We start from the raw sequence: 12,363 nt of genomic DNA, 5'->3' as shown, positions 1-12,363 counted from the left end.
CAACAATTCCTGATCCCATTTGTTATCCTCACCTGAAGACTCCCTGCACTGATCAAAAAGTTCAACAACCTGAAAAAAGTTCTAGTTAATTTATTCTGCAGCAGAATTTTAACAATCTTTCACTGAACTCTTAATGTCATGCATGGATGTTGCTACTACTCAGATGAAAGTACATGTTGTCTAAATTTGTTGTGGCTGAGAGTTCTGAGGACAGCAAATCTAACCCCCCCCCCCCCTTTTTTTAACGAAGTCTGGTAAAAACCACAGCTAAGATTTAAAGTCTTGGCTTTGCCTGAATATGCTGAAGAATAAAATTGAAAAGAAGAATGAATTGCTATGTTTGTTTGTTTTTAATATTGCCTGGAATGAAGATTGGAGATTAAGAGGATCAAATATACTAAATTAAACGTAGAAACAGTACAAAGTTCTACAATCAAAAGATACTGGTAATGTAAAATCTACGAGAAAAAACAACAACAATATTGACATAAAGGGCCTTAGAAAAGCTAGGACCCGCCCCCCCAAAAAGGCAGGGCAAATTTTCAATCCAATCCTATTACAAAAGAACTTGAAGAATTTAATGAAGATGTCTCTTCAAAAGATCTACTAGAAGGGATGTATCTCATCCTTAGCTTGTTTCATTCCAGGTGTGTCTGTAAGCGTAAGGATCCCAAGACTGAACAGGGACTCCCTTGACAGACATTTTTGCCTCTGGCTTCACAAAGGAAGGTTGGAGGTTAGGACAGGTATAAATGATTACAAATCTAAAGGACTTTTAAATCAGAAATTATTTGTTACGCTTCCTGGTCTATTTCCAACCTTTGTTACAGGCCAAGATTGCCAAAAAGATAAAGTATCTTTATTATAATGACATTACTACTAGATCAATTCTCTCAGTTTCCTCCATTCCTTCCTATGTATATATATATTAAAAGATCTAATGCTTGTTGACAATACAGCTACATTCTTGAAGCAAATGACAGCCTACTGAAACTTTAATTCAATAGAAGAAATAAGAACCAACATAGTTTCCTTATACTTGGTTCTTCTCCCTTAACCATGCGAAACTTAAAGTAATTTGATTTTTTTAAAAAAATATTTGAAGATATCCACAATAATGCAGTTGTAGATCCTTTCTTTATATTCATCGAAATTCTAACATTGTACAAGGAGAGTTTATGTATTTTAAGGACAGAGCAACGTAAAACAAAAAAGAGCACAGGTATAAAAAGAGCACAAATAAAATTCTACATATTCTATGCATCTGGCAGTCACATCCATCAGAAAAGAAAAGAAAAGGTCACAATTCCAGTTTTCCTTACTTTCTTTGCGTCATAATCATTGCCACTACTTGGAGAAGACAAAGGCAATACTGTGAGAGGAGAGATAAATAAATGTTTGCAATTATAAGAAGAGATGATATGGATATTACAGTACTAATGGAACAAGTTGGAAGTAATATGTAATATGCAAACTTAGAAATCATTAATACATGATACTGAACACTGGCAAATCTATATACCTACACACCTGCATACACACACACACACACACACACACACACTTTTGTAACAATGCTGTAAGTCTAAGTCTGAGCTAAAAAGAATTAGGAGCCCTAATATTTGCTTTAGAACAGAGGTCTCCAAACTTGGCAACTTTAAGACTTGTGGACTTCAACTCAGCTTGCTGGAGAATTCTGGGAGTTGAAGTCCACAAGTCTTAAAGTTGCCAAGTTTGGAGACCTCTGCTTTAGAAATCCTGGTTTAATTTTATCTACAGTTACCTGGAAACAAGTTGCACTGAACTAATTACTTCTAGCAACATTTTAAACCAATAACTAGTTTCCAATCATTTTTTTTTTTACCTTTTAGCCTTCTTTTGACTTTTGTTTTTTTCCGAGTGTAGTCTGCCACTTTGGGCAACGTGTTGTTTTGAGAGCTATGGATCCAGCTTTTTTCACTCGTACCATTGCTCAAGGACTCTGAGTTACTTTCAGAAAAGAGATGAGCCTTGTAGTTAGAAGGCTGGGGGGAAAAATGGAAGCAAGTCAGTGCCACTCAACTGCCATTACAAAATTTCCTTCCAGAAGCATTTAAGTGTGTCGCTCACTTTCATTACTGAGCCTAACCCTTAAGGGTCCAGTGTACCTATTTTGTTTTGGAACCACATTTCTCCCTTGGGGGAAAACTGTCTAAAATGCTTAGGAATCCCTTTTTCAATATTGTGTGGAAACTGAATGTTCAAGGCATCAAAACAAATAGAATGCACATAGCGCTTCTAAGGTTAAGTACCCTGCCCTGGTCTTAAAAATGGTAACAACCAGCAGATATGTCTATGGAGATTCTCAGTCCTCCAGGTCATGGTTGTCCCAAAGGTGCTTTTTCAAGAGGCAACTGGACTTTCTGGGGTTTTTTTGAAGACATTTTGCTTCTCATCCAAGAAGCTTCTTCAACTCTGACTGGATGTTGGGGAATGAGGTTGGAAAGGGGTGTTTTGACTTCCTCACCATCCAGTCAGAGTTGAAGAAGCTTCTTGGATGAGAAGCGAAACTTCTTCAAAGAGAAGCCAGAAAGTCCAGCTGCCTCTTGAAAAAGCACCTTTGGAACGATCAGCAGATATCACTGGGCAAGACAAGGATGTCAACAAAGTCCTTGGAAACAGGACCTTCAATCGTTATCACAGCTTCACATGAAAAGCCCTTGCCTGAATCCCAAATAAAACTGAGAGGCAAGACTTTAATGAACTAAAAAAGGGCCTTTGCATTCCTTGTTTCATTCCTTGAATTCCTTACATCAGACTTACGCCAGCCTTCTTGGGCACAGGACCTCCCAGGTATTATCTGGTCAAAGTTCTCCGAATTTGGAATCTACTGAGATAGCACAACTCATAGATTTTTTTTGGGGGGGGGGGGCACGGAGACCGACTAAAAGAATTATGAAAAAGTATTAGAGTAAGAAAAAAAAACCTGATTAGTAACAACAGAGTTTTGATATATGTTGCTTGGTTTGAATTTTTTTTTTCCCAAGAAAGAAGAGATGAAAAAGTCTTTCAAGCAACATGTTCCATGTTTTTAGAGAGGTTCTGGAAATAAGTGTCAGGTCTTTTCTTTTCATTGCTACATTTATCAATCCTGAGCTTGTATTGTTTCTTTTAATGCATATGTATTTTTCTTCTATTGATCAGTTCATCATCATAAAATGAAAGTATGTTATATTCTAACCCTGTGGATCTTTGGATAATGGGTGCGGCAACATAGATTTATCTGGCAGGTACCAGGTTGGTCTGATCTGATCAAGACAGTTAAGTCCAAAAGACAGGCAAAGAAGAAAGGAGGCTACACACTGAAGTTTTTATCTCTTGATGAAGAAAGTGCTGTCATGTTCTTTATGGTAGAATTTAATATCCACAAGCCTTAATTTGATTGGATAACAAGTCTGGAAGTTGTGATTTTTAGAAATCTTCAGACTTGACAGTCATTTCAGGGAAGGGAGAAAGACAGAGCAGGAATTATAGAATTATGGTTTTCATGTCTATTCTCAAATCTATTCTAGAGTAATTCTATATTCTAGCACAGATATGGTAGGCAATGTAGAAAGATAAAGCAACAGTAGAATCTTTCCCATTTGGGCTGTTTGGACCGATCACCAATGTTGCTGTACTGGAATTCTGAAAGCTGTACACCCATTCCTTTTTAGTAACTTCCTCGTTTAGTGACTGCCAATACAACAGCATTTTAAATTTTTTGACCAATGCGCTCACTTACAATCAAATTTCATGCACTTGGCAACAATGCAAGCTAGGAAGAAAATAACATTGGCATGCATAGTTGCACAAGGTAACTTTGTCTGAATGCATTGGCAACAACCAGAGATCTCATCTCATCTCATCTCTTCTCTCTCTCTCTCTCTCTCTCTCTCTCTCTCTCTCACACACACACACACACACACACACACACACACACACAGAGTTTGTTTAGCAATCATTTTGACTTCCGATTTAAGAAACAGATTGTGGCCTCTAAATGAGGAGAAGATGTACTTCCAATTGGGGGAGACCGGAACATTCCTTTCCAAGCGCATCCCTGGCATCTCTCCTTCAAAAGGATTAGTTTCATGCCAGTTTCAGGTAAGTAGTGGCCATTCTTGAAAAAATAAACAAAGCACTTAGACTGACCCAGACATATGAAAGACAACGTATTAGATGAAGTTCATAGATGGTGAGAGATGACCGATCTCTCATTTCATGCACTGCTCAAGTAGTGGGTAATATGTTAGGCAGAACTAATCAAATGTCTTAAAAATTCAGAAAAATGCATTTAGCAGTTATAGCCCTGAAATCACAAACATTTGGGTGTCTGAACTTGGTGCCCATAAACTGTGATATAGGTTATAATAAATATGAAAATTGGACATTACCAGACTTCTCTCAAACTTGTTCAGTTTCACATTTCCCTTTTCCAGACTCCTGCATGCAATATAAGACTATGAATGAAGGAGACAGTGTCCGCAGAAAAACCTTTAGCATTATTTCTGCAAAATCCTATACCTCAGTGCCCAGTAAATAAAGACTGCATTTCCTAAACGCATCTGGTTTTATTCTCCACCTTTATCTTTCTTCTAAATGTGGTTTATATTGGCATTAATATGTCTTACTTGAACATAATCCAGCCAAGTAGGACTTAAAAGCCCCAAAGCTCCAAAAATTAAGAGTCCCAAGGTTGTTCTCTGAGAACACTTTCCAATGTGTAAGAAAAACACAAGATCTCCACAGATATTCTAATCCAGTAAGCTCTTAAGAGGTCTCTAAAATTCTAATAGGGCAGGAACAATATGAATCTCCAGGACGGAGAATTATCCAAATGTATTAAAAAGAATGCCTAATGTTTTCATAAGCTACCCTTCCTTCCTTCCTTGACCATTTAGACTTACAACACTCATGAAATAGTAACTCTATGACCAATCCTGACTTCCTTTCCTTTGCAGGTCAGTAAAGCAAAGGAAAGCTGGATTATCAAGTTCATAAACTTAGTTGCCGTTTCACTTAGCAATGGCTTCACTGAACAACTGAGTTGGAATCTCAATTGTGGTTACTAAACGACTACCTGCACCACTTTTTCTTTGACTTTTCACCTTGGTTACCTAATGCATGTTATAATTCTATTCCAACAGCATGATAAAAAGTGCCCGTACTTGTGCAAAGTGCCGTGGACAAATTTCTTTTGCTTCATTGCAGAGACCTGAAAACAAATCAAAATCAAAATGGTTTCAAAAAAGAGGAAACAGAAAAATGGGACAAAGATTTTAAGGTAAAACAAGAATAATATTGTTCTTTAAATACTAAGCCTTTGATCTTTACCAACAACTAGACAAACCTAATTTTCATCCAGACAGATTAACAAAATAATCACGCATGCTTCTGAATTTATGTTGGTAGGATTTGTTCTGAACAATTCCAAGGGTATTTTTACCAAGATATAGTCCAAGTCTTATCACAAATAAATTAATAAAAAATTAATTAATATTTTCCAAATCTATGGAAATAATGCTGGTGAATCACAACATTTTGGACCTGATTGTACAGTTAAGTGTATTGTTAAATAGGTATGGAATTAGATATTTATGTAGATTCTTGATAAGGTCTTAGGCAAACCTTGATCCTGCAAAGAATGAGGCATTTACTAAGCTATAATAGAACCTGATTATGAACTCTTCTCTAATTTTCTACTGGTAATGAATTATTTATGCCACACTGGGAAAAATAAATTTAAAAAGAACTGAATTTAAAAATGGCTGAAACCATTAACAATTTACTAGAAATACGGGGATAGAAGAGATAAAGAACACAACTAAAATTGTTTATGTAAATTCTTCTGAAGAAACTTTATCTGGGATTGTTGAAGAGTCCATAGCAACCTGACTGAATGTAAACAATCAATCCATCAATCAATTTGCCTGTAAACATTCCCCACAGAAATAATTGTTTAATTACATATTTTACCGTATCATGTGTGCTTTGATCAGATGAAAAGTGAAATTCATATTCATGCATCCTAAAAAATAAATGCCTTGTGTAAGTCACTGATTATTTTCAAATGCAATTTTGGCACTACGGATATAGAGGATCAAGCTTTCTCAAAAACAAAACACTCCCAGAAGTGCACAGAAAAACTGGTTGTGCCTCTGTGAAGAGGTGCATCAACCTTTTTCAGACTTAAGTTGAATGATTTGGTGGAAGAATCTATTAAAGAATAGACTGGACTGTGGTAATACAGTCAATAAATTAGCACAAAAACAAAATGCAACTTTAACTAAATTAAATTTTATACAGTTAGCACCCATATATTTCATACTTCCTCTCTGTCAGATTAAAAATGATACCTGTGTCCATTTTGAAAAGGTTTGGAAGCTGTAAAACGTGAGCTGCTCTTTTAAGGTAGGATTTCTAGCAGTTTCCCATCTGATCATTTAAGGTCTACATTATGATACTGACTGAACTAAGGTGTTCTTGTGACACTAATGACAATGAAAGCCTCTTATGTATCAGTTCTGTGTATTTTTAACAGGAATAAAAGTTCACCCTCGCTAAACTATAATACATTATTTCCTCTAATACTGGGATGAAAATCTCAAGCTTAATGTAAGGTACTGTGACGTCATATTTTTTTGTGTATCCATTTAAAATAACTTTACAAACAGTTGCTTACTCTGCTTCCATCCTTTCCTTCCTTGAACCTCTTGCTTGTTTTTTCTTCTCTAGGATATCATCCTGGAACAGAAAGACAAAGCCACCTGTTTACCATTTTCAGAACATTTAATTTATTTTGCTTCAAAAAGTTTCGGACCAAAATGGACAGTCCATGCACTTATTGAAAATGCTAGGAAGAAGGGAACGAAACGAAACAAAAACAGAGTCTAGAGATATCATTAAGCTGTTTATATCTTAGCAACAAAAGCAGTTTCTTGCAGAATCAGTTCAACTGATTGAAAAGAAAAAAAAAATGAATTGCCAGAATCTCACCTTGTGGTCTCTTTTCACTGGCAGTATCATTTCTTCCTTATTTTGCTACCTAATCTGTGGTGTCCTTGGTGTCTCTGAGCTTGTTTCCTTTCAGGCATTTAATTACCCATCTTGGTAACATCATCAATGCAAATCAGTGTTGGGCTTATATCCTATAGTATAGCTTGCCCTGCCAATTTTGATTTTTTTTCCCTTGGTAGTTTCTTGATTAGGGTATTGTTTTTGGCTTGTTTGCCTTGTGTTAAACCCTGTTTACTTGGGTGTTGGCTGCTGGGGAGGATGGCAAACCTGACATCCATTTGCATTGATGTTAATTAAACATCAGCAAGCAAACAACAAATCTCAGAAAATAACAAGGACTCCACAATTCATGCATTGTGGAGCTACAGTATATTTCTCTTCTACTGGAACTATCTAATCTATCATCCAGTTTGCCACCAATCCTTCATTGGTAGTAATGGGGTTCAGGAATAAATGTTGTTGATTTACAAGACACGCATTACTGTTAACCAGCTACCTACAAAGCCCAGGCCCTCATTATTTTATTCAACCTTATTTTTTCCATTAAATAATTATCATACAAAATAGAGTAATAAAAACAAAAAGCGAAGAAAGCACATTACTTCTCCCAAAGTAACCATGCTGCATTCACCCTTGCTCAACTCTGTGACCTCTTCATGTGTTGGGTATGAATTCCTACAATGGTTAATTGAAAATTACAGGAGCTGACTACTTCCAACATACCAGGGAAGCACCAGGATGAAAAGGGCACTGTTGCTAGATATAACATACCTCTAAAGGGTGGGTTTCCCTAAGATGGATATCAGCTTCTCCTTCCACATCTGGTTCACTACATGCCATAAAAAGGAACAGAACAAAAGAAATTCTTTAGTCTCACAACACTATAACAACTACATCAGTTTAAATTTAAAGTGTTAAAATTGTTGATATTATCAATTTTAAAATGCATCCACTAAAAAAAACCAAATTCTACAGTTTCGAACTGCATTTTCTAGAAAAGTAAAAATGCAGAGAGTATTTGACACCATTTCAAACAATGTATTGGTCTCTTTGAGACATTTTAGTAGTACAAAAAGAGTGACATTTAGTTATACATGTTGGCAGAGCTCACTGAAATATAAGCAGCGCTCCAGTTAAAACCTTAATGGAGCATGCCTAATGTTAGGAATCAGTCCACCAATTAGTTGGGTTGGCAATATATAAACCAACAATGTATGTTTGTAGCTTTAAGCCAAAGTCACTGTGTTGATTTGTACTATATTCCGATTGATTGGTTGTGTTGCGAATTGCCATAAGAGGGAGCTAGAGATCATGGCTTGTTCTCTCTGACATTCTGTATCTCTGACGTTCTGTTGCTATCTAAGGTTTATGCTGTGCTTAGACTTCGATATCTTTGTTTACTGTAAATGACAAAGGCAAACGGTAATTGGATATTCTTTAGACTGTTAAACATATATGACCTGGACTGTTTATTGGACTGTGCTATTTCTTAAAGTAAACTTTAACTCAATTTAGTGTAGCTGTGTGTGGCTGAATAATTATTCATAACTACTCTCATAAACGTTTCCATGTGCATATCCTTGTTACTCAAGGGTTATTCTGTACCTATCATAACGTTGGTTATGGGCCCAGAGAGATATTGAGAATCAGTGGGAATATAGTTTCATATTTAGCCAGCTGATTGTAGTTTATTGTTAAACTACCAATGGCACAAGAACAGTCAACCAGTTTCAACTGAAAATTATAGGAGCTGTAACCATTGTAAGACATTACCTTTGTGGCAGCTGTCCTTAAGGAAACACTGCAGTCCAATAGTTCACTATGGGTATAGTTTTGCCAAAAAACCTGAATAAATGCTAATTTATGACAAAACTGTCATAGAACTTGTTCACGTGACTGCAGGAGGGGGCACTGACCATCAGAACTTCAAATTCAGGTGATATACTGTATATCCCACAGGTAGGTCCATCAGAACTTTGAACAGTTGCTAAGTGACTTGTGATAATTTGAAGACTAACTAATAAATTCAACTGTGTCCAAAAACATCTTTCCATTTTGGATTTGTCTGACATACAAAAACTTCCCTGTAATTAATACATTATCAGCTACATCTCGTATTATGTATTGTTTTAAGTCAGTATTCAGATAGAAAATGCTAAGAAATAAATTTACTAGGGCTGTGAATTGCTTTGGAATTTGTGGTGTGCAGTGTGCAGCAGCAGCCAAAAAAAGCTAATGCAATCCTAAATTGCATTAACAGAGGGATACAATCAAGATCAAGGGAGGTACTAATACCACTCTATAAAGCCTTAGTAAGACCACACCTAGAGTACTGCATCCAGGTTTGGTCACACTATAAAAAAGATGTTGAGACTAGAAAAAGTACAGAGAAGAGCAACCAGAATGATTAGGGGATTGGAGACTAAAACACATGAAGAACGGTTAGAGGAACTGGGCATGGTTAGTCTAGGGAAGAGAAGGACCAGGGGAAGATATGATCGCAGTCTTCCAATATTTGAGGGGCTGCCACAGGGAGGAAGGGGTCAAGCTATTTTCTAAAGCGCCTGAAGGCCAGACAAGGAATAATGGATGGAAACTGAACAAGGAGAGATTTAACCTGGAAATAAGGAGAAACTTTCTGACAGTGAGAACAATCAACCAATGGAACAGCTTGCCCTCGGAAGTTGTGGGAGCGCCATCACTTGAGACTTTCAAGAAGAGATTGGACTGCCATCTGTCAGAAATGGTGTAGGGTCTCCTGATTGGGCAGGGGGTTGGACTAGATGACCTGCAAGGTCCCTTCCAACTCTGATTATCTGTTATCTGAGATACAAACGGCACCAATGAGCAACACCATAAAGCCACTGGTCTAAAGAAGTGTTGTGTTTACAGCCCTCTGCACTTGGAACATTTTTATGTCTTCAAATCCAAAGCAGGGTATAGCTTTGAGATGGAATAATAGATAGGGGATTTATATACTGTATATTTGAGTAGGAATTCAAGCCAGCTCTCAACTCATATGCATAAATGTTACAGCAGTTCCCTCAACAAGTGATCATAAAAGGCAGGGAGAGGAACATTCCTTGTTCTAAAGACCTCTGAAGCACTTGTGTTTCACTGGACAGTCTAGGATATCAGGACACACACAATGGACATGTTTAAGCATTTCTCCTCTGGAGTGCATCAATCCAGTCACGGACAGTGAAAACCTTTATGTATATCCTCCCATGTTCACAGTGTCTATCTACCGAGAAATATGTTCAGGTGTGGAAGATCAATCTGTAGAGCAGTTGATATGTGGCTCTTCAAAGTATGCTGGACAGAAGTGGTATTCAGCAGATTCTGACCAGTTCTGAAGAACTGGTAGCAGAAATTTTGAGTAGTTCGGAAAACCCAGCAAACACCACCTCTGACTGGCCCCGCCCCCCCATCTATTCTCTGCCTCCTGAGTCCCAGCTGATTGGCTGGGTCTTCTTTTGTTGCCCTGCATAGGAGAACAGAGCTGGAAAGCAGGTTAATGGGGTGGGGACGGAATGGGATTTTGCAGTATCCTTCCCCTGCCTTGTCCACCAAGCCACGCCATGCCCACAAGCCACTCCCACTGAACCAGTAGTAAAAAAATTTGAATTCCACCACTGATGCTGGAGTACAACTTTCCTAACTACTGTCATGCGTGGTATAAATTAGTGGAAAACGTAGTCCCTTAAATCCACGAATTGCCCAGTCTTAATTTAAGATGCTATTACAGAGGTGGGCAACTATGGCCCCTTTATGACTTGTGGACTTCAACTCCCAAAATTCCTGAGCTAGCATGGCTTGCTCAGGAATTCTGGGAGTTGAAGTCCATAATTCATAGAAGAGCCATAGTTGCCCACCCCTGTGCTATTACATCTACTATATTTGGAAAACTTCCAAAAAGAGAGATGGTCTCAAATAAACATGGTATTATGGTAAAAAATTATGTTATTTACAAACGTTACATTTTTCCTTAAAATCTTTTTTTCAGAGAGGTTTGTGCAGCTAGAACACTTACTCAGCGTCATTCTTTGGTTGTAGCCGAAAAGGTTTCAACTTCTGTGTGGATGGAGAAGCGGCCAACGCATTTGTTGAACATGATGGAGAAACCAAAGACCTACCACTGGAGGCTTTTAAGGAATAATAAGAAAAAAGACACAGCTGCATTTTCTATCATGTATAACCAGAGATTTTACAAGCATTTACTTTTACGTCCAATATGACTCAACAGGCTTCCTGACATCATTTTAAAACCAATCTTTTTGGTTTTAATGGGATTAAGGTTAAGCCTTGTGAAGAATCACATGAAGGAATAGGAAGAGCATCTGACCTTGAAAGCCATTTTTGTTTTCCAGCTGCCAGCTCTCTTTCTCTCCATCGACCACAGTTGCTGCAGAATTAATCATTTTCTTCTAGATAAGGGGATAATCAATACCATTTGTATTATTAATGCCATTAACCTGGGGAGTTTTTATAAATCTTAATTGAGGAGAAATAGTTCTTAAAAGCCAGAAAGTGCAGTGTTCTTTCCCAGTTCTATAGCAGCTAACAGAACAACCAACCTGTTGTTTTCCTGCTCAGTGGGAAATAATTGTCCAATGAATAATTGTCCAATAAGCAGCTCATCGGGTGCTATATACCTTGGTCTCTTTCTCCATTTGGGCCATCCCCAAAAGGTATTTGTAAGTTGACTGTCCACTAAATGTATGGTGGGCTAATATTCATTCTGAATTTCTTGGATAATTCCGTCCAAAATAAATGAAATTGTTTGGATAAATTGTATGTTTGTTAGCCTGTCCCTAGGTGTATGATTCAATGGTAAATTTTGGAATGCATGATCAATATTGGAGCGCCTCAAGATTTACGACTCTGTCTACTTGCTTTGCAATATTTCTATTACAGTTCTTCTTGTTTCCTCTTATTTTATTCCTACACCATTAAATTTGATAGGAGTGGTGCGGTGCCCTAGAGGTGGAGCACAAACAGGAGGTTGTGAGTTCAATCCTAGGTAGAGGCAGGCATTTCTCTCTCTGGGCACACAGGGAATATATAAAACCCTGCATTGGCAACAGGAAGGGCATCCGGCCATTAAAACACTCTGCTAGTTCCGTTCAGTTGCCCAGACTCCTCCCGGTAAGGGATTATGAAGATGATGACTTGACTGCCAACTTAGCAGCCTTATAGTGATGGCTGTTCTCCTCTCAATAGCAGGCTGATGAGGCTGGAGATTTGGGAGAACTGCTTTTCTTTTTTTTTTCATTCGTAATTTGCAACGAAGCAAATAACAGACCTTGGCAATCATAATTCACC

General features: G+C 37.6%; 1 protein-coding gene across 5 annotated transcripts in view; it reads right to left on the bottom strand.

The window, feature by feature from the left end:
• SYCP2L (synaptonemal complex protein 2 like) overlaps positions 1-12,363 on the bottom strand; it is a 39,809-nt gene that overhangs the window by 9,513 nt on the left and 17,933 nt on the right. For all 5 annotated transcript variants that reach the window (XR_015743110.1, XR_015743111.1, XM_087930846.1 and 2 more), the window contains exons 17-25: positions 11,384-11,465; positions 11,072-11,183; positions 7,810-7,867; positions 6,704-6,765; positions 5,998-6,049; positions 5,190-5,236; positions 4,416-4,464; positions 1,865-2,024; positions 1,323-1,372 (exon numbers count right to left, since the gene is read on the bottom strand). Coding sequence is in view for 3 of the 5 variants with exons in the window: in XM_087930846.1 (XP_087786972.1) it covers positions 1,323-1,372; positions 1,865-2,024; positions 4,416-4,464; positions 5,190-5,236; positions 5,998-6,049; positions 6,704-6,765; positions 7,810-7,867; positions 11,072-11,183; positions 11,384-11,465 (672 nt within the window). In the remaining 2 variants the exon portion in view is untranslated. The remainder of the gene's footprint in view (positions 1-1,322; positions 1,373-1,864; positions 2,025-4,415; positions 4,465-5,189; positions 5,237-5,997; positions 6,050-6,703; positions 6,766-7,809; positions 7,868-11,071; positions 11,184-11,383; positions 11,466-12,363) is intronic.

This window comes from Pseudonaja textilis, chromosome 3, assembly GCF_049901715.1.
Source record: "Pseudonaja textilis isolate UNSWEBS1 chromosome 3, rPseTex1.2, whole genome shotgun sequence".
Taxonomy (NCBI): domain Eukaryota; kingdom Metazoa; phylum Chordata; class Lepidosauria; order Squamata; family Elapidae; genus Pseudonaja; species Pseudonaja textilis.
The sequence above is the reverse complement of the archived record's forward strand: the minus strand, read 5'-3'. Positions and strand labels throughout refer to the sequence as shown.